This window comes from Mchenga conophoros, linkage group LG7, assembly GCF_057382185.1.
Source record: "Mchenga conophoros isolate Kocher_MC1m ecotype Shallow Benthic linkage group LG7, M_conophoros_male_GT1.1, whole genome shotgun sequence".
Classification (NCBI taxonomy): domain Eukaryota; kingdom Metazoa; phylum Chordata; class Actinopteri; order Cichliformes; family Cichlidae; genus Mchenga; species Mchenga conophoros.
In genome coordinates, this window is record NC_140532.1 from 62,618,599 (window position 1) to 62,642,734 (window position 24,136).

Consider the following 24,136-nt stretch of genomic DNA (forward strand, 5'->3'; position numbering starts at 1 on the left):
ACATGGTGTAGACCAAAGGTGCCTCCACAATTAGAGCTCCTCTGAGACATGCCACACTGATTGGCTATGATGCTAATTAATGTTAATTAGCATGTTCCCAGCCTTTTTAATGGGCAACAGCGCTCTTGGTCCTTACTTATCCAGCTGTTTGCTGTGAATGCATGATTTACTGTGAATAATGTTTCCAGTAAAAGACATTCAACACATACCGATGTCCTGTTTGTGTGGTTTGATGAGTCAGTGTTGTGTCAGTGAGGCTGCAGAAACTTGTAGTGTATCTAAAGTCTTTGTATACAATATTTTGAAAACAACTGATAACCCTGTAATTTAATGAAATTACAAGAGATTGGAAATGTTGGATTTTTACACTGGTGACATCAGAGCCTTTTTAAAATTACTTAAATCACATGCAACTGTGTGATAAAATAAAATCTTACCAACGTAGCAGTAGTAGTATTGTATATTTGTCACTTAGAAAGGCTATCTTATCTTATTTTCATCTCTTCACTTAAAAACATAAAAATACACACGTGTGAAACAAACACACAAACTCTGCAGTTTTCCATTTAAAGCACAGAAATGTTAAAATAACAATAAAGTGAAGAATTAATGATTTGACCCAAAAAACTTTAAACTTCAAACAGCAATGTTAGAAGAAACTATACAGTTCAAAGGAATCAGTAACACATGTATATATTAAAAAGCAATTATGTTTCAGAACATTTAGACCTGCGCTAACAATAACTGTCAAACGTGTGCCACACAATGTCTCACCTAGGACAGCGAATAAAGACGACCAGCAGTTTCTACAGATTTGGTTCAGTTCGTTGTCTTTTGGGCAGACGGAGTCTCTCTGTCTTGAGGAACTGTTCGATTTTTGAGATCTGCGCCCTGAATGATTCCTGTTGATCGTCCCTCTCCTGGGAGCAGGAGAGTTCCCAGTTGGACTCTGAACTAGGTCCTGCAGCTAAGGTAGGAGCTCTGCTACACCTGATTCAAAGAAAACACTAGCATGAACTTGTTTGTAGTCAGTAATCATATTATTAATCATGTAATAATACACATTTCAAATTAAGCGATACAAATTCTCCTTACCATTAGACTGAAGTAATGCACTTAAATTAAAATGTTTAAGATAAGATAATAAGATAAAATAACCTTTATTAGCCCCGCACATGGGAAATTTGATTTGTTACAGCAGAAAGTGGACAGTGCAAAGTCACATAGCAAAAATTAGAAAAACGCTGGAATAGAATAAGATGATAAGAATACTTCTAAAACTTCTAAAATATCATTTTTAACCAAGAAAAAAAAAAACCCTCTTGTTTTTTGTCAATACTTTTGTTAACTACTGAATGGGCCAAAACGTTAGTGAAGAACATTTTCATTCAGGTGTGTAGATACAAAGATAGGAGCTATGAAATTTGCCCATTATTACTTATTTACTTTGACATTTATTCTGGTTCAAATGCTGGTGTCTTCTTTCTAAAGAACAAACATACTCACTCTGCAGTGGTTTGCCATGACAGTTTGCTGCCTGTGCTGGAGGCTGGAAAAGAACAGCTTGGCGGAGGAGCTCTGCCATCCTGCATAAAAACGACGACAAACAGTAGATATCACCAAATATCCACTGTGAGAAAGCTGTGATCAGAATCAGAATCAGAATACTTTATTGATCCCTGGGGGAAATTATTTTTGTTACAGTGCTCCATTATAAACCAACATAAACCAACATTAAGACAAGACAGACAATACGCTAACTAAGAATAGTACAATATATACATATATACACATACATAAGTCACTCATAAATAAATAGCTGGAAAAGAAACATGTGTAGTTGTAGCAGCAAACAGTGTGTTAAGTGGATGCGTTGTACAGGGAGATGGCCACAGGCAGGAATGATTTCCTGTGTCGTTCAGTGGTGCTTTTCGGTAATCGCAGTCTCTCACTGAACGAGCTCCTCTGACTGACCAGCATGTCATGGAGTGGGTGGGAAGTGTTATCCAACATTGTCTTTATCTTGGACAGCATCCGCCTCTCTGACACCACCTTGAGGGAGTCCAGCTCCATCCCCACAACATTGCTGGCCTTACGGATTAGTTTATTGAGTCTGTTGGCATCTGCGACCCTCAGCCTGCTCCCCCAGCATGCAACAGCATAGAGGATCGCACTGGCCACAACAGACTCATAGAAAATCCTCAGCATTTTCTGGCAGATGTTGAAGGACCTCAGTCGCCTCAAAAAATAGAGACGACTCTGGCCCTTCCTGTAAAGTGCTGTGGTGTTTTTAGCCCAGTCCAGTTTATTGTCAATGTGTACTCCAAGGTATTTATAGTCCTCCACAATGTCAACACTGACCCCCTGGATTGAAACAGAGGTCAAGTGTTTCCTGGTCTTCCTGAAGTCCACGATCAGTTCCTTGGTCTTTGCCACGTTGAGCTGCAGATGATTCTGCTCAAACAACGTGATAAAGGAGTCGACCACAGCCCGGTACTCTGTCTCATCATCCCTGCTGATGATTGTGGTCACACAAAGTTTGTGTTTCATATTTATTATTCTATAATATAATAGTTTGAGATAATACAGTAAATAAGAAACACAAAGATTCTTCTATAGGATTTGGACTATTACTGGCAGATAAATCAAATGTATGAAAAGAGTGAGTATTCATAGTGTTCAACCTTCTCCTTCAGTTCTCTGTGGCATGCTTCTAGGCCAAATCCTGAGTGATCGCAATCTAGTCCTGATAAAGTGATAAAGTGGAATATCAAATGAACAATGTGGATTCACAACCCAGTAACTCCCCTGATCTGCAATCTATGGCCAATTCTGAAAATCAAGCGGACAAGCAGAAGCCCACAGACTGTGATCAACCTGGTGCACCTATAAGGCAGAAATCTATCACCACCATTTGGTCTTTTTTTGGTACAAAAATGTCAGTTCAATGCTTAATTCCTTCATAAGAAAAGAAAAGACAGATAAACAAATTCAGGGCAGACAATAAGCAGCAACAACTGATATTTGTATCTGTATCCAGCCCAGAGAGAGCAGCCAGAACTCTTCGCTTTGGTCTTCTTTACAATTTGTTAAACTATCAGATGAGTTTGTTTTTTCCCCTCATACTCGAGTCATGCTGCAGCCCATCTCCCTCAACTGCGAGCACCTGGATTGTATAAAACACAGAGTGACAGTGCGGTGATGGTGACAAAAGAGTTTGGGAGCGTGTGAGAGAGAAAAAGTGAAACAGAATTAAAAAAAAGTGAAACAGCAAGAGGGTGGAGAAGGTGAGTGAGGGACAAATGATGAAGTGAGAGAGGAAGACAGAGCGAGAGTGGAGACCAGAGACTGAGTGAGTGAGAGAGGCGAGGTACCCAGGCATCATTAGGTACTTTTTCTTCCACAGGTCATTTGTTCTCTGTCTGTCTGGCTGTCTATGAGCTCAACATACATCAAGCCACATCCATTCGGTCAACACCTGACCGAACATTAATCAAAGAGCAGGAAAGTTTGAAACCTCTGAAATCTTTGTCAGATATTCTGCGTACTCTGTTAAACAAGTTCTCCTACATTCTAAATGTCCAGGACCACAAAAATGTTGAAAGAGCATTTTAATATCTAGTTCCTCTGAGGACATGTCAGGCTGTTGTAACGGGCATATTCATTCAAGCTCCAGCTCAAATTTCCCATGGGCTCCGCTCAGACACATTCTATAAAATGATGAAGCTCTGAATCTGTGGAACAGCAATGACCTCGACAGAGAAAACCCTTTTATAACGGTCATTCTGATGTCCTCTGAGGGGGGGGCACGCATTTCTATGTGAACACGACACTGTGGCCATTTCCTGCTGCTCAACATCAACTTGTACTAGAGAACACGATTAAAGCTTCACTGTGATGAAATGTACTTGGACACGGGCTTCAGCAGCTGAAATTAAATTTTCCAAAGTGCAGCTCGCACAGTGAGGACTCATCAATAAAGCTCTCAAATGTAAAGGTATGTAAATCATGAGCTGTGCTTTATCACTTGACTAGTGTTTTACAAGCTATTTTAAAATAACTTCTGTGACATACATATATGATTATTAACTCTCACAGTTATAAATGAGCCACCTTCTAAAGTGTCGTACCAGCAATTCCCTACTTCTTAACAACTGACCGTATCTGCTGCTGTTCTCTCTCTGCAGGTCTCCTGCACTGCTTCCCAGAGTCCCTTCTGCTTTCTCCTCAGGGAAGGTGCGGTCCCACAGACACTGGAGGCATTCAACAGGTCTGACGCCCTCATAATCACCAAGGGGACTAAGAGGAATGAGGTGAGATGGCAAGAACAGCAAGAAAGCAAGAATGAATGATGATTAGTAATGGTAAGAAACGCAGACGGACAATGAATTCACTGTGTAAGATGTTCCTAGTCATGCATCAGAGCAGTTTCTGTGCTCCTTAGTGAAATGATAAACCACCACCATTGTCGTGTTTGCTTTTGAGGGGCTTGGGTATTATTGTGCTGGCAGGATGTCCTGGGAATCCAGCAGTTGTATTCTGCTCAGACAGAGAAGATCCCTGGAAAAAAACACCAAGATTTTAACTGATATAAAACTAACCACAGCTTTAAAGCATTTCTACATCCGAATGTCAAAAAATTGTTACGATTACAAACTAAGATTAACTGCACTTCTCTAGGTTAGTGTAGCTAGTTAGTCCTGTATGAGCATCATATGACTTTTGAAACTGTTGTACATATTTTCATCACACAGCTTGAAAACGCTACAACCTTTTGATTCTAATACCTGGATTGGCTGGTGCGCTATGGTGACATCTGACCTTGTTCTGGAGTTTGACTTTCTTCTCTCGGAAGCGGCCCACTCAAATAATGGCCTGTAAGTCTTTTTGCTGGGCAGAGACGACCTGCCACAATCACTCAGCAGCTTCTCTCCTAACTCAGGCTGCTTGTGACCCAGACTTGTAACGAGTGGCAGCTTCGGATCTGTTTCACTTTTAGTCTTCTTTGTATCTTCTGTGTCCTTTATATGCTCACTTTTCACCTCAGAATCAAGGGTTATGGCACCCATCGTAATATTAACATTGCCATCTTTTAAGTGGGATTCTTCCATAGGTGTTTGATAGACATTCGTATCTACACTTGATTCATCTTTTCTTCTGTTCTCTACACTTGGATCACCCTTTCCTTCAACAGTTACCACAGACTTCCGCTGCCCATCTTTCTGCTCTAAGCTTTCCAGCAGCTGCTCAGGTTCTGCCAGTTTTTCACTCACAGGTACATCAAAGATTTCATCTGTTTGCGTCATATCTGAAATAACATCAGAAGGAGTACGTGTTTCTGTATGTGTCTGACATGATCCCAAGTTTTCAGCGCTGTGAAAACCATATGAGTGACCAGCTGATGCGGCATCGTCTGTCTGTGAGGTACTTGACTGCTTCAGGTGTTCAGAAAGTCCAGCAGAAAGCTCCCCTGCTTTTTTGGTGGGAGGCTGACTTAGTGATCCTGTGTCTCCGTCTGAGCTTTGGACCTCGTTTTGACACAAATTTGAAACTTCCTGTTGTTCAGAGCTAACACTTTGATGTTCTCCATCTCTTCCAGTCTCACCATGGATCTTCAAATGTTTGCATTCAGCATCCTTTTCACTGACTTTCTGACAGAGACTTTGTGTGAAGTCTGAGGGTTTACAGACATCCACAGGCGGCTCAGCGCCCATGAAGTCAATGACCTGCAGTGTGTGGCTCTTTTCAGCAGTCATATCAGTGATCGTCTGGGCTCGTATCTGTGTTTGTGGTGTCTGCACTGCTGTCTTTTCTCTCTCCTTCGCTCCATCCGCTCTATCTTTTGTTTCTGTTCCAGCATCCTTTGCTGACCCCTCACTGTCCTCTCGCCTGTTTCTTCTATCTGTTGTTTGTGCCATGGCTGTTCCTCTCTTTTCTCCAGCACGTCCTCCCTCCTTCACATCTTCTCCTTGATCGTCTTCCCTATTCCTCAGCTGTCCTGTATTTTTCTCCTCTTCTTCTCTATGGCTATTTCCTTGTTTCCCGGTGTCCTTCTCCTCATGTTCTTTCTCATTCATTCCTGTGTCGTCTCCTTTATTTTTCATGTTTGTTGGTAAATCTGCAGATTCACCGAGAGAGCTGTAATCGGAGTTCGATGCAGTTATACTACTCGCAGAGCAACCTCTGATAAAGTGGGTATCATCATCAGACACAGAGAGAGCAGTATTAGTTAGATCTGAAAGCACATCAGGGTTGTGTTCACTTTTCGAGTTGTTAACCCCTTTGTTCAATGTTATGGCCTCTGTGGCTCCTGTCCCAGAAAAAGTACACGAGCTGAAATTCATGGTAAGTGGACAACTGGGCATTTTTAGGTGGCTTAAAGGCTCTTTTATTGTTTGTGACTGTTGTTTTGGGACTTTTTGACCTAAAAGAGAATAAAACGCGCATGAGAAAAAATAAGAAAATGACTGTCTCATAGTGTCTTAGAACATATTTATCGTCTGTATGTTTATATTTAGTGTGCTGACCTTCAGTTTCTGCAGTGGCAAGTATCTTAGTTCCAGTTGCTGTGTCCTCTAAACGGTCTGGAATTTTGGCCTGAGAGGAGACCGAGTGCTGCAGACTGCCAAAGCCGGGAAGCTTAGATCTGGAGATGCGTTCACTTACAGATTCCTCGCCTCTAACTTCCTCCACAGAGGTGGGATGGGTAGAAACACTGAGTGTCTGGCTGCTGTCTCTTACCTGTGCAAAGAAAAATAAACATGCATGCATTCACATGACAGTTTCTCTTATAAACTCACCTACTATACATCAGCTACACCTGCTGTTATTAACATTATTCCCATAGCTGTAAATCAGAATATTATGAAAAATATTATAGTGAGCTCTGTTCCTGGTTTCTTTATCCCTGAATGTTCAAGTGCTGACTCTGGTCTGTTTTGAAAGGTTTGTCTAATAAATGAGAGGACCGCTTTGCAGTTCTTAACGTTCTGCAAGTCAGCACATGTATTTCACTTTCTGTCAAAACTGCTGAAAACACAACCTGTTAATCTTTCATTTTAGTTATTTTTCATTTTTAATATAATCATCCAACACTGCAACAGTACAGATATTGGTAGAAAAAAGTGAAGGTCCCCTGTAAATACTTTAAACTTATCAATTGAGTAGTACAAAGTCTGCGTGATGAGTTTTTCCATGTAAAAACAGAGTTGTAGAAAAGTGTTTATTGTGTTCTGTTAAGAGAAACTCTCTTCTTCTTCATCTCACCCTATCCCTAGCATCCTCTACTGTCACACCAACATCCATGAATCTTCTTTTCCTCTTTTCCTCCTGCCTGCCAGCCCCATATTTAGCATCCTTTGCCCAGTGTATCCACTATCTCTCCCCTGTACGTGTCCAACCGTCAGCCTTGCCGCTATAACTCTGCCTCCGAAACACTGAACCTGAGCTGTCTCTCTGATGTACTCAAATCAAGTAAAGTTCGTCTCTACAGGACATTTAAAAACAACAGCTGTTGAACAAAGTGCTATATATCTAAAATGATCAAATCAAATAAAACACAGGAGAAAAATGACAGAGTTAAATGAAATATAAAGCTGTGTAAAAACAGCACAAATGAAAGTACTTCAAACTCATTCTGATTTAAAAGCCAAAAAATACATACGGGGTTTGAAAGCATCTAATACTGGAGATGTCCTGATGTTAGGGACAATTTGCTCCACAGACCTGATCCCCTTTGTGCTTTAATCTGGAGCTCGGCCTCTTGTCCTTTTTCAGCACCACTGTCTCTATAGCAGCAGGTCTCACCGCCATCTTGCAAACCTTCCCTTTCACTCTTGCTTTCACAAATCACCCAAGACACTCATCTCCAACAACTGTACCCTGCCTACACTCTCTTCTTCACATTACTTGTGCACTGCCCATTGCTTTGAATGGTTAACCCCAGGCATTTAAATTCATCCACCATCACTGCTTCTTCTCCTTGGAGCATCCCTGTTACATCTGCTTGTTTTTACGAACTTTTATTTCTCTTCTCTCTAGAGCATACCTCCACCTCTCCAGGCTCTCTTTCATCTGTTCACTACTTCCGCTACAAATCACAGTGTCATTATTTGTCATTTGTAGCCCCCCGTACCCATCTTTCACTCCTGCCTCACATGACACGTGTAATCCCCTACATGTGTTTTTGGATACATACCTCCATTTCATGTATGTGCTGTTCATGTGATTTGGCCTGTAAGGACAGCTCAGCGTGTTTCTGATGAAGATCATCATAAGCCTCTTTCAGTGCTTGAAGGGCTTCTTGCTGTGTCTTGAGGTGATCCAGAAACTTCGTCTTCTGTTTACCCACACAGACAAATGAAAGATGTGATTTTAAATGAGCTTGTATGATTTTCTGGCATCTTCCCATATACACATTAAGTCTGCTATAGAAGAGTCCAGCCTGACGGACACTGTAAATATGTGCTACTATCATCACAATGCCTTCTCCCACAGCACAGTTTTTCTTCTACCTCTTTGTCCCAGCTGGTCTTGGAAGCAGCATAGCTCTCCATCAGTTGGGCCACCTTGTCTTCCATTGCCTTGCTTTGCTCTCCCATCACCTCATGTTCCTGTTTAAGGGCCTGCAGTAAAATTAATCGCCCATGTGGTTTTAGTGCAATACTAAATTTTTATGTGTTTATTTAATGTGAACAGGGGGTTCTAAACAGGGCAGGCAGAGAGAGGACTTCTTGCTAATACAAATCAGTTGGCTTGTGTCATTTTGATAATGATTTTAATAAATTAATGAATAGGTGAATTAAAATGAGAGGGGGTGGTATAGAGAGAAGAAAAGAGAACAATAAACTTTAAAGCTATAAATGCAGAATAAACACACTATCATTCAGTTGTGGAGCCGACTATATTCACACATGTACATGCTGTGATATACAACATCCCATTCATCAAGTTTATGGGAAGGAACAATGGTTGTCATTCATTTTGGTCTTTGCATAAATTTACTCTATAATCATTTAAATAGACCCTGAAAAATTTCTGATCTGTGTGGGACCAATGGGTGGTGCAGGGTTTTATCTGGAGACATAAATCACATTTTCTATCAGCCAAAACTCCAACGTGCATGAAAAGGAGGTTTCTACAAAGGTGAAGTGGGATAACAGACATGTCATTACTATAAGTTTGGCATTTATTTTTGTTTTTGCACACAAAAACCAATTAAAGTATTCTAACATAAAAGGACTGAAATCGCACTAACTTTAAAGTCCAGAGTCTGTAAGGATAAATTTCATTCGCCCCAAATTTTTTGTTAAATGTGGCTTAAATGTATGACTGTAATTTGTAAGAATCAACAAGATAAATTCTTCTATTTCTTCCTTATTATTGATAAACAAAGACACACCTGGAGCTAATTTTTTCTCTCCTGTAGGCAAAAAAAACTTTGTTATTATTAAATCAATTTTGCTTACCAGTGATGCTTACCAATATTTGTACTACATACAGTATATGATAGTTAACATGAATACACCAGTTAAAAATAAATCAGGAGATTAAGATGTGCTATTTTTTCTGATTTACACTTTACATTTCTATTCTTTTCTTCTTTGCAACACTTTTCTAAATGTGTGATTAAGGTTGAAATGTGTATTTGGACATAATTATCCAATCTAACACATTAATAAACAAGAAGCACTCCAAAATGTAGCTCTCTCTCTGGGCACTATTTACTTAGCATGACGAAAGTTTCGGCCTGTCTCAGCAATGCAAAGCCCCCAGCATCCAACATCACCATGGAGGAGAGGAAGACACTCACATCACTTAGTGATGACAACAACATTATCATCCTTGCAGCAGACAAGGGTCGGTGCACAGTATTGCTAAACCAGAAAGACTATCATGAGAAGATTTTGTCACTACTCAGTGATGAAAATACTTATAAGCCCCTGAAACGAGACCCAGGAAGTGGCTACAGGAAGAGGGTGATAGACTGTCTGAAGCAGTGAGAACAAGACAAGGCTATCGACCGGACCTCATACCACAGGCTGTACCCAGGGGAATCTACACCAAGTCTGTATGGTTTACCGAAAATACATAAACAGGGTGCACCTTTAAGACCGATTGTCTGTATGATCAACTCTGTCACCTATAACATCTCCAAGTTTCTGGCTTCGATCCTCAACCCGCTGGTGGGCAGCTCTGAACACCACATCCAGAACACCCTGGATTTTGTTGAGAAGGTGAGAGATGTCATTATGGAGGCAGATGAAACCATGGTCTCGTACGACATTACATCTCTCTTCACTTGCATCCCAGTCACGAAAGCGTTGGAGGTAGTCCGTAAGAGATTAGGATGACCCCAACCTCAGCAACAGGACCACTCTCAGCATCGACCAAGTGTGTTTGAACTGTGTCTTCATTCCACCTACTTCACATACAAGGGTCAGTTCTACAGGCAGAAACATGGGTGTGCCATGGGCTCCTCAGTTTCACCCATCGTGGCCAATTTATACATGGAAGAAGTGGAAAAAAGGGCTTTGCTATCCTACCCTGGAACACCACCAAGCCATTGGTTCAGATATGTTGATGACACCTGGGTGAAAATCAAATCTCAGGACGTACCACATTTCGCGGATCACGTTAACTCGGTGGACCGACACATCAAATTCACCAGGGAGGATATGAAAAGTGGCAGGTTAGCCTTCTTAGGCTGTGAGATTTCCATCAGTAATGGGGGCCATCTAAAAGCTGACGTGTACCGTAAACCTACACCAGTATTTAAGGTTTGACTCTCATCATCCACTGGAGCACAAACTGGGTGTCATCAGGACGCTACAACACAGAGTGAACACCATCCCCACTGACACAGCGGCCAGGGAGGCAGAAGAACAGCCCAAGCGAAAACCTGTAGTGATCCCATATGTGTCAGGAGTATCGGAGCAGTTGAGACGCATTTTTTCTAAACGCCGGGTCTCTGTGGCTTTTAAACGCCAAAACACGCTGCGCCAAAAATTGGTCCACCCCAAGGATCGGCTCCCCCGACACAAACAGAGTAACATAGTGTACGCTGTTAAGTGCCAGGAGGATTCCCGGGATTTATACATCGGGGAAACCAAACAACCTCTGGAGAAGCGGATGGCACAACACAGAAGAGCCACCTCGTCTGGCCAGGACTCTGCAGTCTGTTTACACCTACAGGCCAGTGGACACTCTTTCAAGGATGAGGATGTACACATCCTGGACAGGGAGGAACGCTGGTTTGAGCGCAGAGTCAAGGAGGCCATTTATGTGAAAAGGGAAAGACCATCTCTGAATCGAGGAGGGGGCCTAAGGGTACATCTGTCACCATCTTACATGTTGTGATTGCAGCCATTCCCCAACTCTCTGTGAATGGTACTCATGGCCATTGATCAGTGGTCTTTGATCAGTGGGTTTTGGTCAGTGGTTGTTGATCAATGGTCATGAGAATTTGCATAATTAAGATTAAGGAACTGACCTCCCAGCCCATTGTTCCTTCAGTGGGCTGGTTTCAGTCATTATGCAAATGTACTGTTTATAAGATTGAAAACTTGCAGTCAGCTGAGACTGAAGAAGTCACTTGGATGAGTAACGAAACGTTTCTCCCACAAAACGCTACGTCCAGATGAACAGAATCAACTTTTGGAGATTAGCATGACAGAATGGGGTGTAAACTCCACTCTACACCCCTACAGAGTTTCACCAGAATTCATTCTAAAGTTTTCAAGCTATTGTATTTACAGACAGAATGACATGCACACAAATGCCTTCAAACCAGAAACTCCTTGGTGGAGGTAATTTCAAGCCGGGCACTCAGATACGCATATTAGCTGTTTTCTCTCTTTTGATCTGTTAAAGTAAACTTCACATGCGTTTCATCATCGGGGATTGTAATTTAGGTCTGCAGAGACACAACAGACAGATCACACGCAACTGCAATGAGATGCTCAAAGCAAACAGACAAAAAACAGTTGCCCTTGAAAATAATAATAAAGCTGAATGAGAGTTTGGTGTGCAGGAGGAACTGAAGAACACATCAAACTGGAACTGTCCAGAACACCTAGAAACTTTTTCTCCATCTTACCATCACATGAAGATAAGGAACTTTGGTGGGAATTTAGTGCAGAATACAGGTAAGTGAGAAGTACTTTTCACTTGCCTGTATTCTGTAAAGTGACTTTTCAAATGAGCTCATTATTATAACGCGAATGCAAAAAGAACCAAGTTTTTTTTTAGACTGATCCACTTTTTGAATGACAGCAATTGTAAGGGGACTGAGTTATTTTTAAAATGCACTACATGTGAACCCCCACAGATGTAATCTCCTTGTCTGAAAAGTGAAGCCAATTCAGAAAAAGGCTACCAAGGCATGGCAAGAGGGAAGTCTTGGCTAACATGTATACATGTGAAGAGTTACATCCACAAAATAGTACAGGATGAAATACTCTGACCTCGCACGTCTGTCTTTGTGTCTGTAGCTCCAACTCTACTCTCCTCACTGTCTGCGTCTGACTCAGCAACAGCTGCTGGGTGTGCTGCAGAGACCGTATCACCTCCTAAACCACACACAGACACAAACACAATAATGGCGCACAAACTGACCGGGTTTGATTTTGGTTTATTTGAACCTTGACATCATAAAAAGTGGAAATACTTCAAAGGAGTTTCCAAAACAATCACGTTCACAAAATTTCACTGAAGGAAGAGACTCAACATTAAAGCTGTCTAGGTTTAGTCATGTTCCAGGTCCTTACCTGCTTTTCTGCTAGTTCAGTTGCATTTTCCTCCCTTAGCTTCTTGTTCATTTCAGTTTCCTAACCATACAAAAAAATAAATATTGTCTGTGTCAGAACTGGATTAGATTTTTCAGCATTAATCAATCGATCCATCTATCCTCTTCTACTTATTTAAATAAGGGTTGCAGTGGGGCTGGACCTTATCCCATGTACTATGCAGCGGCAAACACTTTTGCAGGGCTAACATGCAAACTTCACACAGAATGGGATTTGAACCTGGGATCATTTGGCTGTGAATTGCTAGAATAAAACACGATTTCTGTTAATGACCATCATTTACCAGCTTTAGCTTCTGGTGCAGCTGCTGTATATGCTGCTCTCTGCCTGTGGGACTGTAGGGTTTGGCCGGTCTAACTGAAGTCATCTTGGCCTTGCTGAGCTCATTACTGACTTCATCCAACTCCTGACAGGACACCATAAGAATCACAGGATTAGTCAAGCTGATGCCTCACAAACTACTCAGGCCACTGGACAACTCAAATAATACCCTCAATATCTTCTAGTTTGAAACAACAATATATTTTAGTGGCTGATATTTAACTGATAACGCCAAATGGTACAAAGTTTAGAAGGAAAATCACAAAAATGCCTCAAACAATCTAAATGCTAGACCACTTGGCCCCATACCTTCTTTAGTGACACAATGGTTGCTGCTTGTTTTTCATTAGCAGAAGTCAGTTTCTTGTTTATTCTCATGGCTTCATCAACTGGAAATTGACACATAGTGCAGCATGAAACATACACAGCTTATACATGAGGGCAAACAGGAAGGATTCCCATCTAAATCACAAATTCAATGAAAAAACTAAACAACAGGACACAAGATGAAATGGATTTCCCATTGCAGTTGGTTTACCACTAATTGTAACAGACACTAAAATAATCCCAATATTTGGCCAGAAAATGCCTCTTGGACTTAAAAATTGAGGCTGGTGTTGTGCAAAAGGTCAGTTTAAGAACACACGTCTCATTAAACATGACTACATCTGGGCTTCATTGACAAAAACTCTACCTTTAGCTGACAGGAAAAAGAGGAAAGTATGTTAGATGAGTAGACAGCAAGGTTAAAAAGTTAAAGAGCAGGAAAATAATGTGATGGATCAATCCTGCCTGGTGTCAGCAGGACAGGCTGCCTGGTGTTGGTGGTGTGGGAATATTTTCTTGGCTCACATAAAGCCTCTAGATAGCAACCCAGTGCTAAACTAAACCTCACTGCTGACCTGGGAGATGTCTTCATAGTTTACTCTTATCAAAGTGTTCCTAGAGGAGCATTTAAAGAAACATGACAGTGACCTTTGCGCATTACCCAGATCTTGACCCCAAAACAAAGACGAGGATAAAGTGAAATGAATGATGTGAAGGAAGATTTTCTCAGGAATGAATGTGCTGTTGAAAATTCTGCATGAGCAGAGACATACTACTGTATCACGTCACGATGTACCAGGATCCCTGTGAACTGTTTCCAGCACCTTATTATATTTATAACCGAGAGAATTCAGGCTATACTGGGAACAAACCAGAACCTCTTCTGCTGAAAACAACCTAATAACACTCAGTAATGACAAACTGAAGCGGCACATATGTGAAATGCGTGATCTGATTTGTGTATATAATTGTTTGCATGGGATCATTAGTAAGCCTAGAGTGATCATCATACAGAACATTAATTTATATATCTGTCTTTCTGTATCTATTACCATTCTGCTCCAGGTTGTCATGGGCCTGCTTGACCATGGCACACTGCCTGGACAAGGCACTGAATCTTTTCTCCACCTCTCCCAGTTGGCTCAGGTGGCCGTCCTTTGTCCGGCTCTGTAAGGCCAGTTTCTGTTCCTGTGGAGGGGCCACAGTTAAAACAGACAAGAAGAAATATGTTGAGGAGGACCCGGCCCGTTAATGGACACAGATCCTGGGACTGTTTGTATATCACTGAGGATGATTCTACATGTGACTGACATGTCTCTAACCTATGAGGGCCCTCGGTTTGTCAGTTTGATCCGCCCCTCACTTGTTATATCTGGTTTCAAATGATAAATGGTGACAGCAAAACTCCTTAGACTTTAAAGCCACCACCACCTGCCTGTCCCCAGCTTCTCTCCCCTCCCCCTTAAAAGTTAATTGGTCGATGAGATATGCCCATATGCAGATGTTTTACTTTTGTAGGGGTCAGATTAGCAATTTCACCCTGACTCCAGTTCTTCCTTTGCCCATTTTTTAACCCCTTATCCACCTTGGGGGCTTAAGAGAAAGACTTATCAAGTCGCCAGTTCATCACAGGGCAATACAGACATAGGTGACACACTTTCACATCCTACAGCCAAATAAGAAACACCAGTTAACGTAGCATGCAGGTCTTTGGACTGTGAGAGGAAACTAGAGCTTCTGGATGAAACAGGGAGAACAAACAAACTCATCACAGAACGACTACAGGTCACCAGGAGGTTCAAATCCAGAACGGACCCTCTATTCACCACCACGCTGCCCCTTTATTACCAGCTTGTAGCAGATTGATGGCTGTGGCTCAGCAAAAGGAGCTAGCTTATTTTGCAAAATAAAGACATACGACAGTGGAAACAGCTGTCAAGTAAAGTGAGGGTCACGCTTTGACAGAGTTAGTGCCTGCCTCTTTCAGTGAAATGTAAGAATCAAGTGGGCTCATGCTTCAGAGCGCTTTATCGCTCTTCAAACTGCCATTACAGTTTGATTGTGTGTATCAAGCTGAGCAGATTCTTTCCTTCTCCCGTTTTCTCACTCACTCCCTTCTCTTTCATTCTCACTCCCTTCAGTCAATCTGTCCGACTCTCCTTTTCGCCAGATCTCTACAACTCCCTCTCACTCTGCTGAGCCACCGGCATGCGAAGAAGGTTAAACTGAGCGAGGCCCAGTTATAAAATATTTTAATAGAGATATTTTCTCTGCTGTGCTGGCAGTTCAAAGTGTCGCACACTCCCTATCCGTTACTCCTGATGAGCTCTCCCCTCTAAACCCATCCCTCCTTAGCACCATTCCCTTATCCTCCTCTTTTAATTTTACTCCCCTCCCACCAACCTTCTGTCAACAGTTTGTATAAATGGAAAAATCCTTCCTTACCAGCTCACTTGATTTCTTCTCCAAGTTGTACTTCAGCAACTGTGTGACAGAAGTAAAAGAAAATTAGCGAGCCTGTTTTTGAGAGCGGCTTCTAGAAAATAGAAATAAGTGATGTTGCAATCGTACATGACAGTTTTCAACACATCTGGAATCAAGATGGCACATTTTTAATAACAGCAGCAACTGAGTGAAATTTAAAGCAAGTCTTGCTTTTTCCAAAGTTTAAAAAAAAACCCTTCACATTTCAGCTTTGAAGCCTGTGTTGCAAAGACTTCCTTAACATGTTCAGGTAAACAAAAGCAACATAAAACATATTTAAAAAGAAATAATTTGAATCTACAATCTTTTAAAAATGCAAAAATTCTACCAACTAAAGATCATGTAATGTGACACAAAGCCCCATCTCAACATACGCGTTTGTTTCAGTACTGTAACTCTCTCTCTGCATCTGCATGTCCAAATGTTTTGCCATCATGTCATGCAGACATCTCACTTTCAAATACACTGTCTTTACGGGCTCTGTGATTAAGTCCCTCCACGTTTATAGACTTTTGGCATAGATTGTTACACAATGAACGCCTCACTGACAGGACTCAAAGAGGCCGTCCCACCCTGGATAGGGCCACCAGATGTTTTCTCATTTTGCCAAATTGTTGTGTTTTTTTTTTTGCTTCTTTAAACTGTATACTTACTTCCACCTACAAACAACGAATCAAACAAAAAAACACTGACTTTGTCCAAATTACGTCTTAGGCCAGGAGAAAATACAGTTTCCTTTTTTATTCTTAACATATAAAATGTAAACAACAACAAAATATTTTGCCCCAAAATACAGAAAAAAATAGTCCTAAAGGTAAAGTTTGGGGGCAATAATACCCCATTTATCATTTGCATGAATTTAAACATTACTATGAATATGAAAAAAAAATTTCTACTAGAATTAAAATAGCTGGTGTATGAATCTTTTTATATTTCACATTACTTGAACTATACAACACCAGTGGTGTGCAGATAAGTCAAGGTACATGGCAATTAAATCACTTCAGTGCCACCTGTCACTTGTGTGATAATGTGTTAAATTAAAGAATCCACCAGACCGTGTCACAAGATTGAACACAAACGGGCTTCATTTTATCCAAACACAGCAGTCAGAGTCTCCCAGATAGAATATCAAAAACGGTCTCTATTTTCTCTGTAACACGGCTGGGTTGTTAAAGTGCGTTGGACCGTGAGTACGATCGTTTATCACCTCTGTGGTGTCAAGTCTGAAGATGAGCAGAGGGGAGCCGGAGCGGGCCAGGCTCATGCACCAGAACCCTTGACTCTGATCGAGCATGCCTTTTCTTTATTTACTTGTCTCTCTGAACAGTTTAACGATTAAACTGTGTTATCTTGCTTATTTTTAATAAAGAAGGGATAAAAGGTACTGATGGTGTGCATGTTACAATAAAACAGAGATAGAGAAGAAAGAAGAATGTTGAACAACTCAGTACCTGCAGTGACTTCAGCTCTTCCTTTAAGTTGTTAATCTCCTTGTCTTTTAACTCAGCAATGACCTGATATTTCCCCTGAAATGTTAAATTCATTTTGAGTGTCAAAAAAGCAATAAAAGCCCAAAGCACAGCACAAAAGAATTCACTCCGAGGGCCAAAACTGTGCAACTGAGATGAGTAAATTTACTTCTCCTCTAAAGACATTTATTGAATAAAATGCTCTATCGTGGGGATGTTTGGGGGAATAAGAGTTCTGTACCTTTTCCTCCTCTGTGTTTCTTAATTTGGCCTGAAACTTGAGAAAAGATAATAAATTATTTGGAAAGGTTTTAATACATTGTTAAAAGTCTTGTTTAGAAATGAAAATGGAGGAATAAAAACCACACCTGTTTCTTAAGATTTGTGAGTGACTCAGTGTGTTGCTTTGTCACAGATTCAATTCGATGCTGTAGGGATTCCTGCAAATGAAAGGGAAGACGGAAGAAAGTTACTGATGATCTCATCTATTCTTTGATATTACTTGTTAAATAAAGCTGTACCTTCTCCCATTCCATCTCCTGCTTCTCCAACACCAGCTTACTGATCTGATCCTCAAAGCGGGTTTCTGCATCCTAAACCAAAAAAACTGACTCTCAGGCATCAGTAAGTTCACAATTAGACAAGCAACCAGGAAACACCTGATAAGAACATTTAAACGGGAAAGCTGTGACTAAGAAGGTGTGATTCAGTCTGAAAATCTTCATCTTTTTCACTCTGTGGGCCAGTGGAGTTGAGCCAAAACTGCAAAGTGCTTTAAGTTTCTTTGGTTCAGTCCTGCGTATCTTTTGTGGAAGCAGTCAGTGACGGGGGAACATTAGAAGGGAGGTGATATTTGTGGAAAACCATCCCTATCCTCCCTCTTCTCTTGGAGAAGGCAGGTAAAAGTCAAGTGCTCACTATATCCAGGGGACTTTTTTATGTGCACGTGGGAGCCGGTTAACTCAGCGAGCTTATTTTATAAGTTCCTATTAAAGTATGCTACCAGCGTGGCACAAAAAAAAGAAAAAAGGAGTACACAGGAGATAAAGCTGTTATTTTTCCACCAGGGAATAATTGCTGTGTGTATGTGTGAGTGCATGTGTTAAATGCACAGCAAAGCCTTTCTAAGATCAGTAATCCATGTAAATTAAAACAGGTAACTGTGTATCAAGAGAAGGCTGAAAAGCCATGTTGCACAATCTCATCTATAGCTTTTCATCTTTTTACCATTTTTACTGCTGTTCTGAATGGTCACCTTTTATTGGGCGTTAAAAAACAAAAAATGGCATTTGGAAGTTTGTGGGAATAAAAATTTGAGTTGGAAAAAGTTTGACACTGTTTCCAGATCACACTAAATCTCATATCACATGCATTTCATGTAATGTGACATTTCATCTTACTCGCAGTTCTTCCCCATTTATGACTCATCTTCACCAACTAAAGCCGCTGGTTACACCGCTTTAAAAAAAAGAAAGTGCTGGAATTTGACCTGCTCAGGAATGTCCGGCTCCATCATGACATCCTCTTGCCTCTCAACCTTCCCACCCCCGTGAACGACACAACTACAAAGTGCTACTTTGATAACGGCAGTGCCTGAGGAGGAACAGACTGATATATCATCTAATGTCTGTGTCTGAGTTAACATGACTATAACAATAAAAGCTCAACGACCAACATCCCATTTTTGCTCCTCTAACCTTTAAGCACACTCGGATTTAAAGTACTTGCTGGAGGGGAGAAAGCTTTATTCTTTTTGTTAGTTCTTTACAAACAAATTGACTTTGTGCTCATTGGTTAAGGGCTAATAGGCTTATATGACCCCCTCCCCTCTTTCTTGACATAATGTGCATCATATCCAGCAGGGTTAAATCCACGTAGCCAAAGGGGCACTTAGCTTTCTCTATGAATGCTCTAATACCAACATAACCAATATATTTGTGAAATTACACTGCTCTTCAGCCAAACAGAGTCATTAGTGTCTCAGTTCTACTCAGGAAATGGTGATATAATACAGAGGAATAGAGGAAGTGAGCAATACTAGAGACAATACACATAACAAGGCACCTCAAAGTTCAAACAGCTCTCATGTCAGCCAATTCCGAACCTAAACGAGCACAGCGTAATTCCCAGAAAGCCGCTGCTAATAATGACCAGTGTTGACACAGAGCATGTGCTCACGCATCTGCTTATAAATCTTTGCTTTTAGTATTGTTTGAAATTATGCATAAGTCAGTATCGTGTATCATTCTAGTACCAACCAGCTCAGATATTATTTAAATAAAATAGCTTCACTGCACTAATTTGGTAAATTGATATGAAATGTTCTGCTAATTTATGTGATCAGTATTTAAAGTATGGATGAACCTTGCTTGGAGCTGGTAGATTTTTTAAAGTTAGGAATCAGTGAACTCTGTCGCTAAGCTGCTGTTAATTACTGCTAATAGAAGATGGAGAAAGGGATCAAGGCATGACACTCAACGCAGTACTACCACTGCCCACGAAAGGGCTACATTGGATCACTGGTCTATTATACTTGTTACAGTTTTTTTTTAAGTACTTACGTCTTTTACCACCATGGAGAAACAGAAAAATGCCACCGGAGCCATGACACAGGACGTGATTTTGATTATGAAATTAAAATAAAGTATACTTCAAGGAGATGGTACCTTAATGCCTTCACAGTAACATGGTTACAACTTCAACTTTACCCTCCGAATATGCAGCTCCTGTACGGCTTCGAGCAGATTGGTTTTGAATTCCAGCAGCTGTAGTAAGATGTTCCCCCCACTCTCCGTCTGACAGTGTGAGCTGGAAAGATTCAGCTCATGTTCCAACACATCTTCTCCAAACTGAAAAAGAAGATCGAAATCTCAAACAAAGCTAAGATTGAAACAATATCATTCATGTAAAATGTATTTTAATCTCATCTTTTGTCAAGTAAACAAACCAGCTGATGGATGTTATTTACTTTGCCTTGCACTGTCAAAATTAGTAACTTACAGTGGTGTGGGTGGGAAGTGTCTCAGACTCTGTGCTAACATCCATCGAGTCGTTTCAGGGCAGCCAAAGGTCCCACTGGGCCTCTTCTGCCTGATAATCCGGTGGGGTGGGAGTGGGGCGCATTTTGTTGGAAAGGTTAATAGAATAGACGGTTTAATAAGCAGTAACATCTCTGCCTTTCCACTTATGAGCTTATAGGCTTATAATTACTTCCTCATCTGCAATTTTTACCCCTAAATGATTTTAGTAGAAATAATAGAGAAGAACATTAAGGCCTCGTAATACTTCTCAATCACTGCAGTCTGACCTAATGGCTTTGAAATGACTGTTAGGGCTTTTTTCTTTCTTTGTTTTACACCGCTTCCATTGCGATGAGAAGATAACACCTCGATAAGCCATCCAGGTTCAAATGAACCAGCCCATCGACACTAATAGGGGTCAGAGCAATAACACTGAATGGACAAATTGCACTGTCAATGCTTTTTAAATTACCTGGGTTATTTAATTTGACCTGTGGATAGTCCTCTGCAACTGTCCCTTCAACATAACCAAGAAACTGAGTGACACACACAGACACACACTGCAAGCACACACCTACTGAAAATATAACTATTTAAGTGGGAGGTCTCCACTAGCCAATGATCTCTTAATAGAACAGACCTTTTTTCTCCCATTTAACCTGCGCTAGTATCAATCATGTTGGAGAATTAAATGATCCCTGCTAGAATTGGCTACTATCATAAACTGACACTGTGACCCCCGGCTGAGCAGGGAGGGGATTTGTGCAAGCGTGCGTTAGTGTGTCGCTCTCCTGGCGCACTATGTGCACAGCCTGAATGTGTATGTGTGAATGTGGCAGGAGGGGAGGAAACTGCAGTGTCTTTATTTGCTTTTCCTGGGATTTAGTTGAGCAGGTATTAACTACCACCTCCAAGCCATGAAGGGACAAATTAAAAGAAGTGCCGTAGCCATTAAAATGGAACATTTCTGTCAAGTAACATGAAGTTTGCATTATCTTTGTGTGAGTTATGCTGGTAACTGTTTTGTAATACAACCATAAAAGAAAGTTAAAGAAGCTCTGAATCTGTAATACATGCAATCCAAGTGTGGATACTGCCAACTACTGCAACACAACAATTTGGCTTCTTTATTTTACCTCGTCAAGTAAAAGAAATGCAGGGGTTAAACTGATAAACTCTACTTATTTTCTTTTCATGCTGGCTTACTGTCACATTGTTAATGATATGATAAAGTAAGTGACCTGTGCTTCACCTCGTGTGACCAGTAAAATGTCACGCACACCAAACTTTCTGACTTTAAAAGGGATGTTGTGTTTTTAGTCTGAAGCGGCTTGTCTTTCTTTCTAAGTTGGAAAACTAATAAGAAAAATATATTTAAACATTATCACGGGGCGACCGTGGCTCAGGGGGTTGGGAAGCGTATCTGTAACCGGAAGGTCGCCGGTTCGATCCCCGGGCTCTCTGTCCTGGTCGTTGTGTCCTTGGGCAAGACACTTTACCCTACTGGTATTGGCCAGAGGGGCCGATGGCGCGGTATGCTGTCCTCCTTCCAATAAAATAGAATTTAAAAAGAATGTATCAATAATCATACCTTATTATTAAATCAACATAAGCTGTAATATACTGTGGGCTTATTTATGTGTGTGAAAAACGACGTACCCCCCGTGATTCAAGCACTTGTCAAACCTCCTTTAGCAGCAGTGGCTTAAAAGTAAAGGCCTCCTGTATGACTTTATCAGTCTCTCGCATCATTGTGGAGGAATTTTGGTGTACTCTTTCTTTGAAATGTTAGTTAACTGGATTTTGTGGGATTGGTTTATACAGTTCTCTTAAGGTCCCAGCACACCATTTCAATCAGACTGAGTTCTACACTTAAACCCACTGACGCACCTTGATTCTTTTCTTTTTCACTCATTCTGTTGTAGAGTTGCTGCTGTGCTTGGGATCATTGTTCTGCTACATGACCCAATTTGGACCGACAGATGACCTCACCTGTGACTCTAGAATATTTTAGGTATACAGAGGATTTCATGGTTGACTAAATGAAATGAAATGCCTTTTCTAGGCAATTGCTTTCTATCTAACATTCACACTCATTCATATTCCAATGGATGCATCAGAAAGCAACTTGGGGTTAGTATCTTGCCCAAGGATATTTGGCATCCTTGGGCAAAAGGCCACCAATCTCTCAACTTGTACATGACCGGCTCTATCTCCTGAACTGCCATAATGAGGCTGCATATTATGGATAAAAACCTCCACTTTGCTCTTGTTTGTCCAAAGGACAAGACAAAAGCACATTGTCCAACAGACAAAGCCATAGTTGTTCAGTCTTTTTCTAATTGCACTGTCATGAACTTTAACACTTAGCATGCCAAGGTCGGCCTGTAGGGTCTGATATGAAGCTCTAACGTTTTATGCAGTTTCTCTGAACATTGATCTGATCTTGGGGTGAATTTGCTAGGACATCCACTCCTAAGAAGATTTCAACTGTCCTGAATGTTTTACACTTTATCACTGTAGAAAAAAGGATTATTAAAATATTTAAAAATGGCTCGATAACCCTTCCTACACTGGTGGGAAGATATAATTGCTTCTCTAAGATCATTGCTAATGTCTTTCTTCCTTGGGTCAACACCTGAATACTCCAGATGTTAATTGATCATCAGTTGTTGATGATCAATTAATAAAGTACATATGATTGGCAGTAAGGGTGTACTTAAATTTTTAGACACCACTTGCGCATTTTGGCTTAATTTTGTTAAATCAATAATGGCACTCAAAAATGTGTTATTGTTCTGTAGTTCATCTGAGTTTGTATTGATCTAATTTTAAGACCTTGGCCCTGCACTACGAAAGTTCAGAGAACCCAGGATAACTTTCTGTTTTCTGGATCCAGTTACCCTAATACTGGCAATCAGGATACACAAATCTGGTTATGTGTAAGTAAAGGTACTGTATGAATGTGATAAGCACTTTTGGCACTTTAATCAGTAAGACTAGAAGAGAGCTACTATAATAATAAAGTTTAGTCTGTTTGAAGCCAGAGAAGAAAGCTGACAGTGTAAGACTCGTCAATATCAGGTGTATCTGATGTGCCCATATTGGTGGTGTTCCTGGATTATGATAACTAATGTTGCTCTAGGTTCAACTGTACCAAAATCAGTTATCATTATCCTGATGATAACTAATAATCTGGGTATTAACAAAACACTAAGGCCCAGATATGTTGATAAACAACACAATAAATGCAGAGCATTAGTTTTTACTGTGACTGTACTGTTGTTCTAAAGGTATTTCCAGTGTTATCAAACTCCCATGCTAACAGAATAAGCACAAACTGTTTAGCCTAGCAAAAATGATTGCTAAAGCTAAAGCCACCTAGTTGTAGCTAACATGACTCTGCTGTTTAAACATACATTTCCATATTAATGCTGAAATACGTATTTGTACACTAATTTAACAGAGAAATAAATTAGGCACTGCCATAAGTAAGTACTTCAAATAAAATGTTTGCTTGTTGTTGTAGCTTACCTTTAGCAATTAGCACAGCAAGCAAGATGGCGAACTACAGGAAGCGCACTGGACAGATGCTGAGAAGATTCTCAAAAATGTGAAATGTCCAAAAACTTTAAAATATATAAATACAAATTTTAATATGACAGTAGTTTTCTATAAAAATATATAATGCACAAATAAAACGCAT

The 24,136-nt window shown here is 40.6% G+C and overlaps 1 protein-coding gene across 3 annotated transcripts; it reads right to left on the minus strand.

The window, feature by feature from the left end:
- Positions 1-328: 328 nt before the first annotated feature.
- Positions 329-24,086, minus strand: ccdc73 (coiled-coil domain containing 73). 3 transcript variants are annotated; one of them, XM_085280685.1, is made up of 21 exons: positions 23,965-24,086; positions 20,411-20,500; positions 20,119-20,259; positions 17,932-18,003; positions 17,779-17,850; positions 17,652-17,681; positions 17,393-17,467; positions 15,900-15,938; positions 14,507-14,642; positions 13,437-13,516; positions 13,090-13,212; positions 12,768-12,827; positions 12,465-12,569; positions 8,514-8,624; positions 8,198-8,338; positions 6,528-6,741; positions 4,788-6,424; positions 4,464-4,560; positions 4,160-4,299; positions 1,507-1,586; positions 329-990 (listed from the first exon to the last, which is right to left on the minus strand). In XM_085280685.1, the coding sequence occupies exons 2-21, from the start codon at positions 20,453-20,455 to the stop codon at positions 807-809; spliced, it is 3,582 nt and encodes a 1,193-aa protein (XP_085136811.1). In that variant the 5' UTR covers positions 20,456-20,500; positions 23,965-24,086; the 3' UTR covers positions 329-806. The 3 variants fall into 3 exon arrangements, with proteins under 3 accessions (XP_085136811.1, XP_085136810.1, XP_085136812.1); XM_085280684.1 differs by having other exon boundaries at positions 17,652-17,687; XM_085280686.1 differs by lacking the exons at positions 20,411-20,500; positions 23,965-24,086 and having other exon boundaries at positions 17,652-17,687; positions 20,077-20,206.
- Between the last annotated feature and the right edge of the window lie 50 nt (positions 24,087-24,136).

Coding starts and splice junctions, on each gene's coding strand:
- ccdc73 (XM_085280684.1), bottom strand. CDS start 20,455: ATGGATGTTAGCACAGAGTCTGAGACACTTCCCACCCACACCACT. Junction 14,643..15,899: donor AGAAGAAATCAAGTGAGCTG/GTAAGGAAGGAT, acceptor GCCCCTCCACAG/GAACAGAAACTGGCCTTACA. Junction 8,339..8,513: donor AGACCAGCTGGGACAAAGAG/GTAGAAGAAAAA, acceptor GTGGGTAAACAG/AAGACGAAGTTTCTGGATCA.